This window comes from Corvus hawaiiensis, chromosome 35 (genome assembly GCF_020740725.1).
Source record: "Corvus hawaiiensis isolate bCorHaw1 chromosome 35, bCorHaw1.pri.cur, whole genome shotgun sequence".
Lineage (NCBI taxonomy): Eukaryota > Metazoa > Chordata > Aves > Passeriformes > Corvidae > Corvus > Corvus hawaiiensis.
The window spans coordinates 548,235-570,487 of record NC_063247.1 but is presented as its reverse complement, the minus strand read 5'-3'; the positions used below and the strand labels follow the sequence as shown (position 1 = coordinate 570,487).

General features: G+C 55.7%; 2 protein-coding genes and 1 pseudogene across 2 annotated transcripts; 1 reads left to right on the top strand and 2 right to left on the bottom strand.

Moving 5' to 3' along the window:
* The window catches only part of LOC125318999, an 88,743-nt pseudogene that overhangs the window by 163 nt on the left and 66,327 nt on the right, over nt 1-22,253 (top strand).
* On the bottom strand, nt 5,170-6,102 carry LOC125319013 (olfactory receptor 14J1-like). Its single transcript, XM_048289978.1, has one exon. It carries the CDS (start codon nt 6,100-6,102, stop codon nt 5,170-5,172), a length of 933 nt encoding a protein of 310 aa, XP_048145935.1.
* On the bottom strand, nt 13,778-15,607 carry LOC125319077 (zinc finger protein 239-like). The gene is made up of 3 exons (XM_048290022.1): nt 15,232-15,607; nt 14,803-14,881; nt 13,778-14,616 (listed from the first exon to the last, which is right to left on the bottom strand). Exons 2-3 carry the CDS (start codon nt 14,852-14,854, stop codon nt 13,778-13,780), a joined length of 891 nt encoding a protein of 296 aa, XP_048145979.1. The 5' UTR covers nt 14,855-14,881; nt 15,232-15,607.

Here is a 22,253-nt window from a genome sequence, read left to right as displayed (position 1 = left end):
ATCCTGCCAGGGATGGACTGGGGGGATCTCCTTCCCCTTCCCTGTGGCACGCAGGCAAATGCCATCCTCTCCTTGTCCTTCCTCCCCCAGACAAGGAGCTGAGGACAGAGCCCAGGGAGGACAAATCCCTGCGGCAGAACCTGGTGGAAGAGGCCGTTTTGAGCAGCTCCACAGTGTAGGAAAAGCCCCAGAGATCCCACAGGAGGAGGGGCTGCAAACGCAGCCCAGGGAGCTGTGAGGAGGAAAGACCCACCCTGTGCCGGGATGGCGGCCGGAGATCCAGCCAGAGCTCAAACCTGGTGGTCGACGAGCAGCGTCATGCTAGGGAGAAACGCTTCAAGTGCTTGGAATGTGGGAAGAGCTTCAGCCAGAGCACCAACCTGATCCACCACCGGATGATCCACACCGGGGAACGGCCCTATGTGTGTGGGGAATGTGGGAAGAGCTTCAGCACGAGTTCCAACCTGATCCGCCACCGCCAGGTCCACACCGGGGAATGGCCCTATGTGTGTGGGGAATGTGGGAAGAGCTTCAGCACGAGTTCCAACCTGATCCGCCACCGCCAGGTCCACACCGGGGAACGGCCCTATGTGTGTGGGGAATGCGGGAAGAGCTTCAGCCAGAGCTCCCACCTGATTCGCCACCAGATGATCCATGCTAGGAAACGTCCCTACAAGTGTGGGAATGTGGGAAGAGGTTTCAGACCAGCTCCAGTCTCCTCCTGCACCAGCAGATTCACACAGATGAGAGGCCCTTCCGCTGCCCCGACTGCGGGAAGTGCTTCAGGTACAACTCCGACCTCACCAACCACAAACAAATCCACACTGGGGAGAGGCCCTACGAGTGTCCTGAGTGTGGGAAGAGCTTCAGCCAGAGATATAACCTTATCTGCCACCAGAGAATCCACACCGGGGAGAGGCCCTACGAGTGTCCTGAGTGTGGGAAGAGCTTCAGCCAGAGATATAACCTTATCTGCCACCAGAGAATCCACACTGGGGAGAGGCCCTATGAGTGTCCCGAGTGCAGGAAGAGCTTCTCGAGGAGCTCTCACTTGACCAGACACCAACAGAGCCACCTGTAAGGGAAGCCCTGCAAGTGCCCCGAGTGCGGGAAGAGCTTCATGCACTGCTCCAACTTAATCTCACAGCACAGGATCCATGTGGGGTGATGCACAGTGACCCCCGTTGGGCAGAGACCTGGTGACCCCTGTTCCAGATGATCCCCATGGTTGGGGGGAATGTTTGAGAGATTTATTTCACTTCTCATTCTCGTGCTCTGATTTCATTGCTAATAAATGCAATCCCTGTCCCCAGACTGGGTCTGTGTTTCCATGCTGGTGATCGGGGCAGGAGCTCTCCTGGTCCTTATCTCAGCTCCTGGGCCTTTCCTCAGCCAATCAAAGAAGTCACTAAACAATTTTTAGCCACTCTGAGCTTTTCTCGCTGATGACTGCCCAGGTGCCAGGCAGATCTGCCACACCCAGAGCTCCCCACCTGGGGCCCTCCCCTCACCCCCAGTGCCCCCCGGGAGCAGAATTAAGGGAGAGGGGAGGTTTCAGCACGTGCCCAGAGCTGGGGATGGGGCAGCTGGGGCCATACTGGTGGCACTGGTGGTGCTGGGAGCCCCCCTGGCCACAGGCATGGAGCTCTCAGGTGAGCCGAGGGGGTGGGAAGAGGAGTCCAGGTGTCTCGGTTTTGAAAGACAGGTGTCTGCTAAGGAAGGCAGAGGCCCCCCTTGAAGTGGCAGATATAACCCCTTTTCCCTCCAAGTTATTATATTTTGAAATCAAGGGCCTTTAGGCAAAGATGTGGGAAATAGGAATAACAGTTCTTTACTATATATATATATATATATATGTATATAACCAGTCAAACAAAACAACAACAACTCTGGCAGTAACAGCAATCACAAACCCAGTGCCAGCCTTCTCGGCTGTCGGGCCCTTTCCCCTCGGGTGCAGTTCCGCTCGCAGCCGGCAGGGGCGCTGGCGGCTCCCGGTGAGCAGGGCAGGTGCGATGGTTCCCCCGCGGCTGCAGGGGGCGCTCCGGAGCGAGCTCGGGAAACACGCGGCACCGGTGCCCTGGGATCCCGGGAAGGGATGGAACAAAGGCTTCACAAACCCCTGGGCAGTTGATCCCGGGCTCTCAGGAACAGCAGGCTGGAATGGCAGGGACGAACGCAAATCCCGGGTGGCAGACGAGATGTATCCAGATGGGAAAAAAAAAACCACGGAGGCCCAGGCAGGCAGGGCGAGCAGGGCTACAGCGTAGCGAAAGCTCGAAGCAGCAGCGGAGCAGGGCAGCCACAGCTCAGTCTCCAGCAGGGCAGGGAAAACGGCTTTTGGGGTCCCGGCGTTGCTTCCAGCAGGAAGAAAGAACGGCCAAAAAGAAAGAAGCAGCAGCTCCTTTCTCTGCAGCTTCTCTCTCCGGACGCTCAGAGCGAACTGCCCCCACACCCAGGTGTAGACAAAAGAGTAGCCAGGCCCGCCCCACTCCCTTTTTTGTCTTTCTTAAGTACAGCTATTTGTCCCCTAGCAACATGCATATGGGAGAAAATTCCTTTAACAGGAAAACCTAAGACTAAACTAAAACCCCAACACCAGGTATTGTGGGAAAGTTGGGGAGAGGAGGGAAAATGGGTGTGTGGGACCCATAAAATGAGTTGGAGGGGGAGTGGGACCCCCTAAAGCAAGAATGGGAAGGGGGCTGAGGACTGGGGAATGATGGGAGAGGCATGGTAAAGCTTAGAAATTGGGGATTGGGAAGGGTAGGATCTCAAAACTGAGCAGGGGGGAACCAGGGATTGGGAGGATTGTGTGAAAAGGGCTAGGAAATAGGCAAAAGGGGGTACTGGGACCCCCAAATTGATGGGGGCAGGGGCTGGCAGCTGGGGATTGATGGGAAAGGAGGAGAGAAAACGGAAAAAGGTTGGAAATGAGGGTGGGACTTTGGGAAGAATGTCCCGTGGTGGCTGTGGAGCAAGGGGCTGTGGAGTGGGAATCCAGGGTGGCTCCCTGAGCTCTTGGCTTGCTGTAGGGTGCTGGGGGCTGCTGGGGGAGCACCCCCTGACCTGCTTACACAGGGCTCTTCCAGCACATGGTAAAGTCCGAGTGTCGCTTCATTAATGGTACCAAACAGGTGAGGTTGGTGGTGAGGTTCAGCTACAGCCTGGAGCAGCTCCTGCACTTGGACAGCAAGGTGGGGCACTGCGTGGGGGACACACTGTATGGGGAGAAACAGGCCCGCTACTGGAACACTGTCCTGGGGTGATGTTATGAGGCTGCTTTATTCCTTAACCCTCCGCTCAATGCCCAAGGACGCTGTGTCTTTAGGATGGACCCAGGGGTGGGGCCGGATCCACAGGACCTGGGTGCGGGTCGGTTCAATAGCTAGAGCCCAACGGCTCAGGTGCTCCAGGGTCTCAGCAGGGCCTGGGATGGAGTGCGCCGGGAGCGTTGTGTGGCTCCTTACGTTTTTTGGTGTTCCAGCTAGCTGGAAAATGGTTCTGTTGGTTTTTCTTGTTCTTTTTCCCTTCCCTCCCCCTTGCCTCACTGCCTCCCTTCCCTTCCCTCCGGTCCAGGGAGCCTGCGAGTTGGTCCCGGTGGGCCCGCGGGGTGGCCCCAGCTGGTCCGAGCCTGTGTGTCTGTTGCTTCTCCAGGAATTTGTTGTATTTCGGGGTTTTTCCCCCCTGTTCTACCCTGTTTGTTTGATGTTAATAAGAGCCTTGGTTCCATGAGATTCCCTTGACCCCAATGGTTTCCTGGGTTCCAAGAGGCCCCACTGTGTCACAATGGCCCCTTGCTTCCACGAGCCATGCCACCGTCCCAGTTGCACCTGGCTTCCATGAGGCCCTGCTGTGTTCACAATTGAAACTTGGTTCCATGAGATTTCACTGCATCACAATGTTCTCCTTAGTTTCAGGAGAGGCTGATGTGTTGACAATTGACCCTAGGTTCCTTGAGATTCCATTGCATCACAGAGTTCTCCTTGGTTCCATGAGGCCCTCCTCTGTCACTAGGGAGCCTTTGTTCCATGTTTTTCTATTGTGCGTCAATGGCTTATAGTGCTCTGTGAGGCCACAACATCAAACAGTGGACATTTGCTTCCATCAGTTTCCACGGTGTTCCAATGGTCTCCTGGTTTCCATGCAGCCCCTCTTTGGAACAACTGAGACTTGGTTCCCGGAGGTTCTATTGTGTCACAATGGTCTCCTGGATTCATTGAGGCCCCGCTGTCTTTACAATGGACACTTGGCTCCCCAAGATTCCATGGCGTCACTGTGCTCTCCTGTGATTCATTAGGCTGTGCTGTGTCACAATGGACACTTGCTTCCTCGAAGGCTGGAGATGTCCCAGTGGCACTGGCTGTCCCTCAGGCCACGCTTTGTCCCAATGGCGCCTTGGTTCCATGAGAACCCTTTGCCCCACACTGGTCTCCTGGGTGCCACGGGGCCTTTCTGTCTCACAGTGGACCCTTGATTGCACCAGCCTTGGCAATGTCCCAGTGGTGCCTGGGTTCCATGAGACCCTGCCGTGTCACAATTGACCATGAGACTCCATTGTGACACTGTGCTCTCCTAGGTCCCATGAGGCCTTCCTGTGCCACAATGGCGCCTTCTTTCTACTAGGCCTGGCAATGTTTTTGTGGCCCTGGTGTTCCATGAGGCCCCTCTCTAGAACAATTGGCCCTTGGATCCATGAGATTCCATTGCATCACAAAGATGTTCTGGGTTCCATGAGGCCCCGCTGTGTCACAATGGACACTGGGTTCCATGGGCTGGGAAGAGCAGAGGTGGGAAGAGGCTGGGCCATTGTCCCTGGCTGTGCTGCTGTGCTGGGAGTCTCTTCCCTCCAGCTGTGCCCACAGGCACTGCCCCTGCAGAGCCAGAGAAGGGCTGAGGAACAAACCTTGGACACACAAGTCAGGGCAGACCCTCATTTTTATTCAAATGCACAGGGAAGAAGCCTCCTGAAAGTCTTTGTGTTTCCAAAGAAAGGCAGATGTTCATGTAGAAATGCTAAGAGCAGTACTACAGGATTTTATAAAAAATAGCATAACAGTAGAAAAAGAAGAAAAGAAGGCACCAATGATAAAATGGACAAATAGGAAAAGAAAAGCTGAGATTGTAAAGAGTTACATTCTGAAGGTTCTGGAGCAGAAAAGAGAGAGTTTATTCCTTCTGAAAAGATACAGTCATCATTTTCCTCAGGGCATCCTTGAGCTCCTGGTTCCTCAGGCTGTAGATGAGGGGCTTCAGGGCTGGAGGCACCACCGAGAACAGAACTGACACCACCACATCCAGGGATGGGGACGAGGTGGAGGCTGGCTTTAGGTGAGCAAATGTGCCCGTGCTGATAAACAGAGAGAGCACGGCCAGGTGAGGGAGGCACGTGGAAAAGGCTTTGTGCCGGCCCTGCTCAGAGGGGATCCTCAGCACGGCCCTGGAGATCTGCACATAGGAGAAAAGCATGAACACAAAACAACCCAAAAAAGGAAAAGTACTAAAAGCAAGAAGCCCAAATTCCCTCAGGTATGTGTCTGAGCAGGAGAGCCTGAGGATGTGTGGGATTTCACAGAAGAACTGGCCCAGGGCATTGCCCTGGCACAGGGGCAGGGAAAATGTATTGGCCGTGTGCAGCAGAGCAGTGAGAAAGGCACTGGCCCAGGCAGCTGCTGCCATGTGGGCACAAGCTCTGCTGCCCAGGAGGGTCCCGTAGTGCAAGGCTTTGCAGATGGACACACAGCGGTCGTAGCACATGATGGTGAGGAGGAAATCCTCTGTTCCAAGAAAGAAGACAATCAGAAACACCTGAGCAGCACATGCTGTGTAGGAGATGTGCCTGGTGCCCCAGAGGGAATTGTGCATGGCCTTGGGGACAGTGGTGCAGCTGGAGCCCAGGTCGGTGAGGGCCAGGCTGAGCAGGAAGAAGAACATGGGGCTGTGCAGGTGCTGGCCGCAGGCTCCGGCGCTGATGATGAGGCCGTTGCCCAGGAGGGCAGCCAGGGAGATGCCCAGGAAGAGGCAGAAGTGCAGGAGCTGCAGCTGCCGCGTGTCTGCCAATGGCAGCAGGAGGAAGGGGCTGATGGAGCTGCTGTTGGACATTGCTGTGTCTGGCCATGGGCACCTGTTCATGGAGAAAGGCCAGTGACAAGTCAGGACAGGCTGCTTGGAGCCAAACCTGTGCCATTCCCTGCACACTGTCCCGCTGGGACTGCCCCACCCTTGTTCCTGCTCTGAGAAAACCTTCACCCAGTTCCCTGCCTGAGCTCCCCTTGTGCTGTCTGAGTGTGCCAGGAGCAGCCAGGCCTGAGCGTGGGGGCTCTCGAGGAGCCATCCCTGCCCCGCTGCCCTGGGTTTGTGGCCGTGTGGCAGAGGGACAAGGCTGGAGAGTCAGAATTTGTCAGTGCAATCCCTCCTAGAAAGGCTTGGTAGCAGTTTTACTCTCCGTTCCACAGGACAGGGATGGCAGGAGTGAGTTTTTGGAAATGTTTTCCTACCCACACATCATTCCTGATTCTCTGGGGTCAGAAATCCCCAGCATTTCTGCTGCACTCCACGTTTGCCACTGAGAGAGGTGAGAGGCAAAGGATTCCCTGTGGCTCAGGGCAAGCTGAGGGGCTGCATGGGCTTGTCCCCAACTGCCCTGGGCTTGCCCCTTTGGCTGCAGGCAGAGCACATTCACACTCCCGGCTCACCCTGGGATAAACCAGAGCTTGCCCAGAGCAGAGGCATCCCTGAATGTCTCACCCTCTCTAAAGGTCTCTGAGCAAGGGCTCAGCACCCCCCTTCTGCCAGGGACACTCATGCTGCCCTTGGCAACCCAGCAGCATTTCCTCAGCTGTGGCATCTCTGCACTTCCCCGGGGGACATTCAGGGGACTCGGAGAGGCTCTGGCACAGATTTGCACCCAAGAGGGCATCTCAGAGCTTGGAAGGACACCGTGAGGGGAGCTCTGGGTGTACCCACGATGGTATCTCAGGGAGGGAGGCTCAGCTCATTTCCTTTCATCAGTCCTTTCCCATGGACTGCTTTGCCCACAGCCCCACAGCAGCACAGACACAGCACAAGGACTGGAATGATCCTCTCGGGGCTTGGTGCTGAGGCCCTGAACATCAGTCCCTGACAGGGACTGGTAGAAACCTCTCAAGAATTCTGAGTCAGATTCAAACTCCAAAGATCCTTACACCGTTAATGGGTCCCAGTGAGGGACACGACTGAGAAAGTGTCCCCAGGCTGCAGTCAGAGCAGAGAACTGGAGGCAGGAATGACAGGTGGGGACAAAGAGAAGCCAGGTGTTGGTGCCCTGGGGCACAGCAGCGTCTGGGCCACCAAGGGCTGGGAGGAGACACCTTGTCCTGAGGCACCGCACCGGGGCTTCCTGGCACAGCCCCAGCACGGCTGGGCACTGTCAGCCCCTTGTCCTGCCCTCAGCATCCCCCCCACATCCCAGTGGCCTCGGGGATCTGCTGGAAGGAGTCCCTGGGGAGCCTTGGTCAGGAATGGCCCTGGGGGCTCCTGAATGCTCCCAGGGATTGCAGGTTTTCCAAAGGACTTTGGCTTTGGCTTTTGCCTGGGAGTGTCTGAGAGCCTTGTGCAATCCTGGCCTCCAATTATCTGCTTTAATTAGTCCCTGGAGAGCCTTTGTCAGTAACAACACTCAGTGGGGCTCATTACAGCTTCAAGGTACTTCTGTTTTTTAAGTACTTGGTGTTCCCCTTTTGTTACCAACACTATGAGAGGTTTGTGCAATCAAGGCCTCCAATTATCTGCTTTAACGAGTCCCTTGAGAGCTTTGTTTTGACACTCAGTGGGGCTCATTAATACTCTGAGATACTGAAGGATTTTAAGGTGCTTTGGATTTTCCTTCCCACACTGAGTCTCTGAGAGGTTTTTGTGCAATCCTGGCCTCCAATTCTCTCCTCCAAGGTGTCCATGAAGAGCCTGTATTGGTCATGGACCTCAGCGGGACCCATTAATGCCTCAAGACACTTTGGGTGTTTTCTCTCCCTTTGACTCCTGGGAAGGTTTGTGCAATCTCCTTTAAGGCCCTGAGGTTCCAGGGCTCAGCATCAAATGCACCACGGGGCTCATTAGGATCAAGCAAGTCCTGACAAACCACGGCTCAGCCTTGATTTCCCTCTGCTCGAATGCAGTTCATTAGGAAAGTTTCCTACTGCAGTTGTGGAGAAATATTTCAAAGAGTTTCAAATAAAGACATATTCTTATTTTAAGGGGTGTATTTCATTGCTGTTCTCTTTAGAGAAGAGGTGATTGCAGCATTCTGTGACTGATACTGATGCAGGGTCTCTCCTCAGGAGGTCTGGCCTGGTCACAGAAGCTGTGCCTTGAGGTCTGGCCCAGTGTGGACAACGCTGCTCCACATCCCCAGCCCCATCCTGTCTCTCCTCACTCACCTGGCACCTGCTTTGCTTGGAGAACTGGCTGCACTCAGCCAAGCAGGGGTTTCTTTCATTTTTTTTAAAGAATCTAAAATTCCTAAGTTTCCCCACTGAAAACAGGCACCCTCCTCAAAGTGTGCCAAGCCCAAGGTGCCACCAAGACCACTCCAGGCGTGCCCTGGGCCAGCTGTGCGGGTGGATTATCATCCCAAGCTGCACTGGGCCATTGCAAGGGACTGTGGTCATGGACACTGACCGATGCTGTGGCCATGGACACTGACCCCCACCGCAGGGGTTGGATGCCATGGCAACCCTCAGCAGTTCCAGCTCCCTTGGAAACCCCCCCAGGACCCATTGCTGCAGTCAGGCTCCGCAGCCACTTGCCCGCAGAGCTGTGGCTGCCCTCGGCTGCCATGGCAGCCCTCAGGACAGAGTGGTGCCGGGCTGGTGCCAGCTACAATTGCAGTGACACTCGCTGATGCCCTCAGGTGCCACGGCAGCGGCCACAGGGACCCGTTCCTCACTTTGGTGCCACGGACACCAACGCTTGGCCCCGCTGCCATGGGCATTGGCACGGTCACCTGCACTCAGGGCCCGTGGCTGGGCACTGCTGCCATGGACATGGGCACGGAGCCCTGTGGCACAGTCGGCTGCCGTGGCCACCAGCCCAAGGTCCTGTGGCCAGGGCTGGGGGCATGGAAAGGAACCCGTGGAGCCATGGTGATGGTGGATGGCTGTAGCAGGGGGGTGTCCCAGGAGCAGGGGAATCCAGCCAGAGTCATGACACGAACACTGGTACGATTTGAGCATCATGCTCCAGTTTATTGTTTACTTACACCAAGTTATACTTTGCAAAGATTCACGCCCTATTCCCACAAGACAGCCTCTAAGCAGCGGGGGAGCTGACCACTGTATACCCCTTCCCAAGGCTGTTCAAGGCTGCCAGCTAGTAGGTGCCTTGCAAGCCTGTTTTCAGCCTGAGGCCCCGTCAGGGGTACTTGTGCAACAGCCCTGGGATGCCCAAGCCCTCCTGGGGTATCCTATATTCCACAAGGAATCCCTCTACACAACCCCCATTTTCTTTTTGGGCAACCCAGGTCTGGTCGATGATTTTTCGCAGCCTCACTTTAAGGCAAAAAATATACACCCAAGTATTATTAAACCTAAAATAACTACAAATAGCAATTGTCAGCCTTCTACTACCAAGGTACGCAGCTATCCGGTGATACCCAGACCCTTAAGCCAATCTCCAATAGGGTCGTCTGTCTCCTGAAGGATGTGTAGGCCCCTCTGGAGGTCAGAGGGGTGCTTGTGAATTGGGACAGAATGGTCAGAAAGATTCATACAGCACATACCCTGGAACTCTTCGCAGCCGTGGCCATGAGCTAGTAGTAGAAAATCAATGGCTGCTCGATTTTGTAATACTGTATGTCTAACACTAGTAACATCTACGCTTAACTCATCAAGCATCTGTGAAGTTATGTTTAACTTATCCCTCTCCCAGCATGCAAGTTGATGCAAAATAGCATGAGCCTTGGCTGCTGAAGCACCAGGTAAAAACATAGATGCTCGCCAAATGAACTGCCTTCACTCGATCTAAATGGGTGGACAGCTGATTGAAAATGTCCGCCAATGCTCTTGTCTCAAGACAGTCAAAAAACAATTTCTCACTCTACCTCTGTGTTTGGTGCTATACCCAAAAATATATGCAACTCTCCTTCTTAGTTTGGCCTTTGGAGAGGGTTCTCCAACACCCACCACAAGTCACTAGCAACCACCCAGGGCAGCTGTTCCGTTCGCCCAGGGTCTCGCTACTTCTCCTGCTACGGAGAGTGGTGGATCTGGCGAGTCCTCAGCTCCCTCACTCTGCCACGTCTGCAGCCTCTCTCAAGGCTTTTTGGGACGGAGGTCCCAGAGTTCCAGCTGTTGAAGTAGTGGCATCACTTTCCTCAGGAGCTGATGCTGACTGCGCCTTCTCGCTTCGGGGTCCTGTAGCACGGCACCACTTGCTGGGCACCCCTCTGGTCAGTGCTGCGGCGATGACTTGTCCCTGTTGTCGCAGGACATTCTGCAGTGTGGCAGTAAAGGCAGTTGTTTGAGATGAATGTTCTGAGCGGGCAGCACGTACAAGCATCTCGTCTACACCTGCTCCTTGGGGCAGCGTGGCAAGAATTGTCTTAGTTTGTCTATTAGCATTTTCAAAGGCAAGTGTTTGGAACATTTGCTCTTGGAGCTCTTCAGAGAGCTCAGTTGCATCCTTTAAGGCTGCTGACAAATGGTCAATGAACTGACCATATGGCTCTGAGAGCCCCTGTCGGACTCCTGCATACGGGGGAGACTTCTTCTTTTCAGGTACTGACAACAAGGCTTTATGGGCAAGAGTCTGTGACAACTGATGAATGACTACGGGCATGGTCAGCTGTGTCACCGTGGCTCCATAAGCCCCGCTCCCAGTTAGCATGTCAGCTTGGAGTGCATACAGTGGGTCTTGTGTGTCACTTTGATGTTTGCTAGCTTCTTCTTGTGCTAGCTGTTTCCACGTTCGCTTGCAGAGCAGGAACTGAGAAGGGGTTAATAACAACTGTGCGATGCTGATGCAATCATTAGGACACAGGACATCTGCTGTAAAGATAAACTACAGAATGCTTCGTGTAGCTTCAGACCGTGAGCCATGCGTGGTGACCATTTGCTTGGCTTGCTGCAAGATCTTCCAGTCATGGGGTTCCCACTTTGCAGTGTCCCCTTGTATGTGTACAGGGCAAGCGAGGGCATTCACTGCTTGCCAATCACCCTCAATGATTGCATCACGGATAACTCCATTCCATCTCCGTCGCAATGGGTCAGTCCTCCCTGTTGGGGCTGATGGAAACGACGGCTGCACCTCCTCTGGCGGGAAGGGAGGGGCTGTAAGCACTGTGCCTGATTCTCCCGACGGGAACGTAGGAGCTCTGGGTGCTAACTTGACCGGTGGGGCCACGGGACGCCATGGTGCTGATGGTGTAACATCACAAGCTTTGGACTCTAGCGCATCTTGCCGTGTAGATAAGTCAGCAAGCTTTTTGATTACTTCTTGCATCATTTCTTGGTGCTTCTCCCCCTCTTGGGGCTGACCCCCGGCAGCCCTGGCTGGCTCTGGCTCTGCAGGCGACGAAACCGCAGAAGCTGCTTCACTGCCGGATGTTGCTCCGCTGTCTCGCAGAGGGGGGTTGCGCTCTGCTGCTTTTGGCCAGGAGTTAGGACCACACGACTGCTCTGCCGCTTTCGGCCGGACACCAGGACCGCCTGTTCCTCTTTGGCCCGCCTGTGCCCCGCCCCCTGAGTCGGGCGGCTCTGTTTCCGCGTTCGCAGCCATTTCTCTCTCAGCCGTCGGAGGGATACCATCCTGCCCTGCTGAGTCCAGCAACTCCCGCAGTGAGTGGACGGGTGCTGCTGTGCCTTTAATCGGTCTTCTCGCGGCCAGCCCGAAGAACTGTGCTACCCTGGACTCTGCTCTGGTCTCTGGCCACTGCTCCGTAAGACCCCCGTCTGTTTCTTTCCCGGAGCTGCTACTCTCTAAAGCCGCTATGCCAGCCGCAGCCACTGTCCTCTCTGTTTTCATCTCTGCGAGAGTGCCAGTTACTGCCCTCCAGGTTAAGCCGAGAGCTTTAGCTTCTTTAGCTTCCTTTCCTCCCTCAATCATGGACAGCCACAATTTATATCCAACTTCCCCCCACACTTCGGTTGAGAACAAAAGCAAAGTGTAACTCAATAATCCATGTTCCCAGGCCCACGTAATGAGGGCATTCAGATCTTGGTCTTTTATGATTTCGCCTCTCATAGAGAGAATATTAGCTAGGAGTCGAGGTCCTGCTTCATAGTCCATAGCTTCTGTGCTGCGGGTATTCGCTCGACCGCGCAAAAATACGGTCTCCGGCCACTCGGCTTTGAGGTTTAGCCCCCGGCTTTACTCAGCTTTGGGACTTATCCTCCGGCTTTCTATTCTGCTTTGAGATCGGGCCCCTGGATTTACTCGGCTTTGGGGCCACCCGCTCTGGTTCCCCTGGCTCCGCCGCACCGATACGATGAAATTCGGAGTCTTACCGCATTGAAGCAAACCTGCCTGAAGCAAAACTCACTCGGGTCCCTGCCGCTCGGGCGCCATGTGTAGCGGGGGGCGGTCCCGGGAGCAGGAGAATCCAGCAAGAGTCATGACACGAACACCGATCCGATTTGAGCATTGTGCTCCTCTTTTATTGTCCGGTTACACCAAGTTATACTTTCTCCAAAGTTCACGCCCCTTTCCCATGAGAAAGCCTCGAAGCAGCGGGGGAGCTGACCACTGTATACCCCTTCCCAAGGCTGTTCAAGGCTGCCAGCGAGCAGGTGCCTTGCAAGCCTGTTTTCAGCCGGAGGCCCCGTCAGGGGTACTTCTGCAACCGCCCTGGGGTGCCCAAGCCCTCCTGGGGTATCCTATATTCCACAAGGAATCCCTCTACATTCTCCCTTCCTTTCCCATCAATCCCCAGCTGCCAGCCCCTGCCCCCATCAGTTTGGGGGTCCCAGTCCCCCCTTTTGACCCTTTCCCAACCCTTTTCACACAATCCTCCCAATCCCCGGCCCCCTCCTACTCAGTTTTCAGATCCCACCCTTCCCAATCCCCAATTTCTAAGCTTTCCCACACCTCTCCCATTATCCCCCAGTTCTCATCCCCCTTCCCATTCTTGCTTTAGGGGGTCCCACTCCCCCTCCAACTCATTTTATGGGTCCCACACACCCATATTCTATCCTCTCCCCAACTTTCCCACCATACCCGGACTCCTCTTCCCACCCCATCAGCTCACCTGAGAGCTCCATGCCTGTGGCCAGGGGGGCTCCCAGCACCACCAGTGCCACCACTATGGCCCCAGCTGCCCCATCCCCAGCACTGGGCTGGTGCTGAAACCTCCCCTCTCCCTTAATTCTGCTCCCAGGGGGCACTGGGGGTGAGGGGGGCCCCAGGTGGGGAGCTCTGGGTGTGGCAGATCCACCTGGCACCTGGGCAGTCATCAGCGAGAAAAGCTCAAGAGTGGCTAAAAATTGTTTAGTGACTTCTTTGATTGGCTGAGGAAAGGCCCAGGAGCTGAGATAAGGACCAGGAGAGCTCCTGCCCCGATCACCAGCACGGAAACACAGACCCAGTCTGGGGACAGGGATTGCATTTATTAGCAATGAAATCAGAGTACGAGAATGAGAAGTGAAATAAATCTCTCAAACATTCCCCGCAACCATGGGGATCATCTGGAACAGGGGTCACCAGGTCTCTGCCCAACGGGGGTCACTGTGCATCACCCCACATGGATCCTCTGCTGCGAGATGAAGTTGGAGCTCTTCCTGCACTCAGGGCACCCGCAGGGCTTCCCTTACTGGTGGCTCTCTTGGTGTCTGGTCAAGGGAGAGCTCCTGGAGAAGCTCTTCCCGCACTCGGGACACTTGTAGGGCCTCTCCCCGGTGTGGATCTTCGGGCGGCAGATAAGGTGATTGCTCTGGCTGAAGCTCTTCCCACACTCAGGACACTCGTAGGGCCTCTCCCCGGTGTGGATGCGTTTGTGCCTGGTGAGGTCGGAGTTGTACCTGAAGCCCTTCCCGCAGTCGGGGCAGCGGAAGGGCCTCTCATCTGTGTGAATCCGCTGGTGCAGGAGGAGACTGGAGCTGGTCTGAAACCTCTTCCCACACTCCCCACACTCATAGGGCCGTTTCCTAGTGTGGATCATCTGGTGGCGAATCAGGTAGGCGCTCGTACTGAAGCTCTTCCCACATTCCCCACACACATAGAGCCTCTCCCCTGTGTGGACCTGGCGGTGGCGGATCAGGTTGGAGCTTGTGCTGAAGCTCTTCCCACATTCCCCACACACATAGGGCCGTTCCCCGGTGTGGATCATCCGGTGGTAGATCAGGTTGGTGCTCTGGCTGAAGCTCTTCCCACATTCCAAGCACTTGAAGCGTTTCTCTAGAGCATGACACTGCTCGTGGACCACCAGGTTTGAGCTCTGGCTGGATCTCCGGCCGCCATCCCGGCACAGGGTGGGTCTTTCCTCCTCACAGCTCCCTGGGCTGCGTTTGCAGCCCCTCCTCCTGTGGGATCTCCGGTGGTTTTCCTCCCAGCTGGATTCCTGCGATGTGGAGCTACTCAAAACGGCCTCTTCCACCAGGTTCTGCCGCGGGGATTTGTCCTCCCTGGGCTCTGTCCTCAGCTCCTTGTCTGGGGGAGGAAGGATAAGGAGAGGATGGGATTTGCCTGTGTGCCACAGGGAAGGGGAAGGAGATCCCCCCAGTCCGTGCCCGGCAGGACAGCGTCGGCAGCGGGGTTGTCCTGCAGCCGGGGGCGATGCTGGGCTGGGAGATGGAGCAGGAGAGAGGGGGAAACGGGCAGGGACTTCCTCCTCACCTGCCTGGGTGTCCTGGGGCATCTTCCTCTTCCTCACAGCCTCCTCCTCCATCTGGCCAAGGTTTGGGAGTGGGAAATCCTGGTGTGGAGGGAAAAAACAAGGTGTGAGTGTGTTGGCTTAGGGGTTCCTCCTGCCCAAGTCCTTCTCTAGAAGTCACCGGCTGTATCATGACTGTAAAATCCTCTCAAACACCGTGCTGGTTTTACCTGGCATGAGAAATGAACCCCACTGATCTGCCCCAAGAGAGATTAAGGTGGGAGTTACAATTCACCAAAGAGATGACAAGAAATACCATGATACAGCTGTAACCCACCAAGGCTGAGTATAACCAGGCACCCTGGGACAAGAGCAGAACGGTGGTGGTTAGTTCCTGTGCTGAGCACCACCTGGTCCCGCTGCATGCAAAGCAAAAGGAAAGAAAACAAAACCTGTTGGTCAGAGTGGTGGACACAGTCCTGTCCAAGTGATGGGAGCAGTCTTGTCAACAGCGGTGGTCACAGTCCTCTTGGAGTCCTGCTCCTGCCCTGGATCTGTTAAGTGTTGCCAGAAGGCCCCAAACTCAGATTTTATATGCTCAGGTTCAGGTGGGAATGCTCAGCCCCTCCCCCAGGGCGGGCAGTTTCACAATGGAACGATGTCATCCTGGGAGTCATGGGATATTTTGGGAGCCTTGATGGTCTCAGTCCTTGCAGCTGCCCATTGTGCTGGGGCCATTCAGTCCATGATGGCCCATCAGCAGAGGTGAGCCCTCAGGCTGGGTGGGACTGTGCTGCTGCTACCCCGGAGGGAGTTATCACAGCTGAGTCATTGGTGTGCAGAAAAAGAAACACTGCCCTGCCTCCCAGGGTTTGCCTCTCCTTCCTTATCTCATGTAACACCCAGCTCCTCATAGCCTGAGGGGTCGGGGGTGCACTGGGCAGCTCCTGCAAACGACCCATCATGAACAGCTCATCAGACATGAGATAAGGGGAGTGGAATGCACCGTTTGGTCCCACCCACAGAGGGCTAAAGTGGCCCCCTGCTCCTGTCAGCAGCACAGGCTGGCAGGCAGATGGCATTGTAAGGTCTTGCTCCACTTGGCTTTCAGCCCAGTAACCCACGGGCAGGGTCCCTTCCCACCCCAGTCCTTCTGGGCTTCTGGCAGGGACTTGCTTCCCTTTCCTTCCTCCCTCTGCTTCCAGCTGGGAATGTGCTGGGAAATGTCCAGCAAAGCAGCCTTTGCTGTCTGCTCTGGGAGCCCACCCAGCTGCTGGACCTTGTCCCCTGGCCCTGCACAGCTCCCGTGGGAGGCACGGCAGGACCAGCACCCTGCGAGCCTCGGCAATGCCCCTCTGGGATCCACGGCACACCCTCCAGGGATCTGGAATTCCAGTTCCCAGCAAGAAGAAGATGTTCCTGCCCTTGAAGGCAAAGCTCTCAGGAAGGAGCCAGAAGCCAAGTGCAGCAAGATCTTACAGTGACATTTCACTGCCAGCCTTCATCACCTCACCCATGGTTGTTTTAGCTGGTGGATTGGGAACAAAATCAGAGGAGGGCCTTTGGTGGGAGCTGTCCTGGGTCCAGAGAGACACTGAGAGACAAACAGAGCAGGCAAAGAAAGGCAGAAGAGGAAGGAGGACACAAATACAGCCAGCTGAGAAGGTGGCACTCTGGAAACCAGACCAGAACTGACTGAAAATGAATGTGACAGAAAGAAATAATTTGGAATTTTGATTTCCTATCAAAATACCATTTCCTGCCTTTCTCACAAACCTCCTCCTGCTGTCATTCTGCAGGGCTTTCATAAAGTGCTCTGCTCTGAGTGGATGTTCCAGGCTGCAGACACAAGGAAACCCGGAATGGGCTTCTTCCTGCTCCTGGGGAGTTTGACATCCTCACCTGAGGAGATGAGGAGGCAGCAGAAGAAAAGGGCAGCTGGGGTTCACCCTTCCACAGGAATAAGAGGGGGAAAGTCTCTCGTCCTCTCTGTCGCTGTTCCCACAGGGATGTGAAGGCTGATCCCAGACCCCCAAGGGTCACATTCAGGGCTGCCTTCCCACAATGCTCGTGTGGAATGGAGGGGCAGCGTGGCAGCACCTGGATCTTGGACCACCCAGCTGCCCCCCCATGTTTGGAGGTGCCTGAGGAGGGCTGGGATGGTGCCAGGGACATCCTGCAGTGACACCTCAGCTGTCCTGCTCTGTGTGTGCTCAGTCCCAAACCTCACCCTGATCCTGATCTCAATCTCACTCCACGTTTAGACAAACTCACCGTCCCGTGCTTAATCTCATCCCATTCCCAGAATCATCTAGTCCCAGACTCAATCCCAACCCCAGCCCTAAAGCAAATCCCACGTTTAGCCTTAACCCCAATCCCAGCTCTAATCCAAATCTCAGCCCTAACTCCAACCCCAGCCCCAATCCCAGCCCCTTCCTAAACCCTCAGCCCCAAACCAAATCCCACGTTTAGCCCGAGCTGCAATCCCGGCTGCAATTCCAGCCCCTGCCCCAGCCTCCAGCGTTTTCCCAAATCCCACGTTCAGCCCAAACTCCAAACCCAGCCCCAGTTCCAACTCTAACCCCAACCCCAGTGCCAAATTTAGCCCTAACTCCAGCCTCAACACCAGCCCCGGCCCACACTCCAGTCCCACATTTAGCTCTAAATCCAAACCCAGCCCCAGCGGCAGCCCACATCCCATACCATTATTAGAGCTAATCCCAATCCCAGTCCCAGTTCCAGCCCCAATCCCAGTCTCAGCCCTCACTCCAATCCCACCTGTCGTGGGTTAGCAAAGCATAGTCTCGGAAGTGATGTTCTTGCAAAGGGGTGCTTACAGCTCCTCTGTGACCTGACAGAACCTATCAGCTGGCCAGTTTGAGTATGGACAATTCTTTAAACCACTTAAAATTGTGACCGCCTTTGTGATCCACATGTAAGAATAGACAAAACCCGGGCAGAGCTCTCTCTCGTTTCTGGCACTGGGACAGCTGGCTGCAGGCCCCATGCAGGGCCCGGCAGGCCAGGCTGGGCCACGGCCATGCTGGAGCCGATGGGCCCTGTTCCACCTGCGGAACACCCCCCCCCCACAAACACGCACACAGCCCTGCTATGTGCAGACATGCTCCCCCTCTCCAGTGTGGCCAAGATTCAGCTGAAGCTGCCCTGCTGCCTGGCAAAAGATCATGTGAGCAACAGCGATAAGCGACATTCCAGCTGCAAGGCCGCCTGGGTGACATTAACCCTTTTAGTGCTGTGAAGGGCTGAAAACCTGAGGGAAAAGAAAGACGAGATGCTTAAAGCTGAAATTCTGTTGGAAAGCTATGATGTATCAGAGTACCCGTTGTAATTTCATGAAGGCATGGGGGGTGGAGCATTCAACTTGTGCTTGAGAGCAAAAGCACCTGCGCTGAGATAGGCAGATGCTGCAGCAGCTGTAATTTCATGAGAAGTTTGAATAGGGAGAGATGGAAGCGATGAGGACTTTTGCTCCAAATGGAAAAGGAGAAGACCTCAGTTCCTAGAGATGCTCCCAGAGATAGTCCTAGAGATGAAGATGAGGAAGACCCTTTGCTCCCAGGGAAGGAGAAGGGCCTGTGTTCTTAGAGATGGAATGCTCCCAGAGATGGGTGAAGAGAACTTTTATTCCTGGATGGCTCAACCTTAAAATTGCACCCCAGTAGCTCAAGATTGGACCCTCAAAAGCAGTTGTGGGAAAAGCTGCAGGTTGTGGGAGGGGACTCTCAATGATGAGAGCAGAGAACCAACCCGGGCGGCTGTCTCGTTGTGATAATGTTTTCATAGCATGGGCAAGAGAGACTCCTCTTCCTAAATGGACTGAACAAGGTTATTATGGAAGTGGTAAACAGACTGAACATCTCAAGGGTTGTCTTTTTACATTGTCAGTGGGAGAAGGGAGAAAGGTGGCGGTGGGGGAGGAGAAGTATTCTGAAGGTGTGGTATGATTTTTTTTCTTCTTTTAGGTCTGTTCATAAACTTGTTTATATTCTTTCAAGTTTGGTGCCTGCTTTGCATTTCTCCTAATTCTTATCTCACAGAAGGTAAACAGTAATGAGTATTTTGGACCAAACCACTACACACCTTTAGCCCTGACCCCAGTCCCAGCTCTAAGCTCACCCTCAGCCCTGCCCCCAGCCCCCTCTCAGCCTAATCCAGCCCAAATTCTGGTTTCAGTGCAACCCCTCCCCCACCCCATTCCTGGCCCCGCCCCTACCTGAAGCCACGCCCACCCCATCCCTCTCAGAACCTGCGCCCTCTCGGCCAACCACGTTCCTTTCTCATCTTCTTTGCTCCGCCCCTCATTATTTGTTCCTCGGCATCCATTGGCTGCTGCCACAGGGGGCGGGGCTCCCATGCCCATATAAAGGGGCGATCGGGGCCCGTTGTTTAGTGCGGGATCCGGTGCTGCTGGGGCGCAGAGGAGTGGGGAGAGAGGAGCGGAGCGTGATGAGTGGTGTGGAGTGGACAGAGTGCAGGGATGAGAGCCGAGTGGAGCAGCCGAGCGGAGCGGGGAAAGCTGACCGGAGGAGAGAGAGGGGAGAGGAGCGGAGTGAGCAGAGCAGAGGGGCGAGAGCCAAGCCGAGTGGGCAGAGTGCAGTGGAGTGGGCAGAGTGCAGGGGTGAGAGCCGAGTGGAGAAGACAGAGCCGAGTGGAGCTCCGCGCCCGTGGCCCCGAAACGCGGGAACCCCGCGACCAGCTCAGGCTGGAGGGTGTGTGGGTGGTTGGGGGGAGGTGGGAGCGGCGCCCGCCCCCTTGGGCCCGATCGCAGCACAATGTGGAGGGGGAGCCCCAGCCCAGCTCCCTCGTGCCCCAAGCCGCCGCTGCGCCCCGTGTCGCCGTCACTGGTAACGGGTGCATGGGCCGGACATCAGTGGCCGCAGCGAGCAGAGCGAGAGGGACGGAGAGCTCCCTCCCTGAGGGCACGGAGACAGAGAGCCCCACGCACCTCCACATACGGGTGGAGGATAAAGGACAACCCCAGCTCTCCCCAAAGGGGAGAAGGACAGAGACCCCCTGGCCCACCCATAGTGGAAGTGGATGGACACCACTGCGGTTCCCCTCATGGTTCCCCCAAGGGTGAGGAAGATGTAGACCCCCTTGGGCCCCCTAAAGGGGAAGATGACAGAGACCTGCCCGTGGCCTTTCCCCTGGGCAAGGATGGAGACCACCCCTGGCCCCCCCTAAGGTAAAGAGGATGGAGACCCCCGCCCCAGGGTCCCCCCTAAAGAGGAAGAGGAGGGAGGCCTCCCTGGGGCAAGAAGAACAGGGACCACTAGGGTCGCCCCAAAGGTAAGGCGGAGGCAGAATCCCCCAGGGCGACGAGAGCACACCTTTCCCCCGCAAAGGTGAGGAGAATGGAGTCCAGCCACTGTCCCCCCAAAGGAAAGGAGGATGAGGATGCTTTCGCCCTCCCAAGTGGGAGGAGGACAGAGATAACCCTGGCCCCACATTTGGGATAGGAGCACAGCAATCCCCCCCAATCCATCCCGTGGGAGAGGAGGATGCGCGGCCCGGGATTGTCTCTGTCCCTCTCCTACCTGGGGAGTCCTGGCGGGGTCTCCAAGCCGTTCTTGTCTGGGAATGATTGGGGGGTGGGGATGGTCTCTGTCCCTCTCACCCCACTCGGTGCCCGGTGAGGGTCTCTGTCCATCTCCCCTTGGGATTCTCGGGAGGTGCTTGTGGGGCTTTGGGGGTGTCTCTGTCGTTCTCACCCCAATGGTGCTTGGGCAGGGTCACCCCAGGGGTGAGAGGGACAGAGACCCCCCCGGCCTCCCCAGGTATGAGAAGGTTGGAGAGCCCCTGAGCACACTCAGCAGTGAGAGGGACACAGAGCTCCTGCTCCCCAGTCCCATAAAAGCATTCCCTGGGACGAGAGGGATGGAGATGCCCGAGCATCCCCAAGGGTGAAAGGGACAGGGACACTGCCTCGGGAATGCCCTGGAGTGAGAGAGACAGGGACAACTCCTTGGGAATGCCCTGGGGTGAGAGAGACAGAGACCCCTGGAGCATCCCCTGAGCACCGGACAAAATAAACTTGGCAGAAATCAAACTTAACTCTACACAAAATGCTTGGAGGAATGTTTGCTCTTCCCACAAGTCACTTGTGATGAAAACGCAAACAAACCCCAAGCATGAATGAACCAACAGCACAAGCAGTTATGGTGGCAATTCAAAGGTCCAGCGGTTCCCACACAGCTGCAGCTCAGCTGCTGGCAGGTTCCTGTAAAAGAAAAGTGAAACTTCAGCCCAATACAGATGATTTAAAGGAAGGATAAACTCTGTGTAGCTGTCACAGAGGTGACAGGGATAGAGAAAAATGATTCACATATTTGGCAAAGGTCCCCAGCCTGTGAAAGAGAAAAAGGGGGGAGAGCAAGGGACGGACAGAGACCTCCCCTGGGGAGGGGTGAGTGTGACACTGTCCCCTGTGTGTGTGGCCTTCCTGGGGTGGGGGTTTCACACCGGAGCCAGTCTGGGTAAGGGGGGTGGTGTTCACTCCCCCTGGGCAGGGGTTACCCCACACCCCCAAACTCTCCTCCAGCCCCCTTGGTTGGGGGATGGGGGTGCAAACCTGACCACAGCAAATGGGTCTGGGGGCTGGGGCCTCCCCCAGCCAGGGCTGAATTTCAGGACAGCCCTGGCCTTGGCTTTCTGGTGGATTCATTCTCCTCCCTCAGCCTTGTTTCCTTCTCCCTAGACCTGAGATCCCTGGGTAAGAGTCCCCTTTCCCTGATCTCAAGGTCCCTTAGCTCAAGGTGCAGCCCAAAGTTCCCCTCAGGAGGCACATTCAGGGACGGAGGGGCTTGGGTGGTCACAGCTCCTTTATACAGTTCTGCCATAATGGGCAAAAAGCCCTTCCTGACAAAGTTTCAGCCGTGAACCACAACATTTCAGTCTCTCCGCAGCCCCCAGAGCATCCCCCGTGTTGCCAGATGGAAAATCCTCTGTGCCGGGTGGGCTGCCACAAGGCTCATTCCTCAAACCTGTCTTGGGGCTGAGTCAGGGATTGTCATAGGTTAGCAAGCATAGTCCCGGAAGGGATGTCCTTGCTAAGGGGTGCTTACAGTTTCCTCTGGGACCTGATAGAACCTATCAGCTGGCCAGTTTGAATATGGACAATTCTTTAAGCCACTTAAAGTTGTGACCGCCTCTATGATCCACACTTAAGAACAGACAAACTCCCCCCTAAGCTCTCTCTCATTTCTGGCTCTGGGGCAGGTGGCTGCGGGGCCCGAGCGGGGCCCAGTGGGCCAGGCCCAGGCCCTGCTTAGGCCAGGCCAGGCCGGGCCACGGCTCCAGGATGACCCCCCCCAGCAGGGCTGTGGGCAGCCAGAGCGGCTTGGAACCACCCCCCTCCACTGCGGCCAAGATTTCAGCAGAGCGGCACCACTGTCCGGCACAGGTCAGGTGACCAACAGCAATAAGCCACATTCCAGCTGCAAGGCCGAGGTGA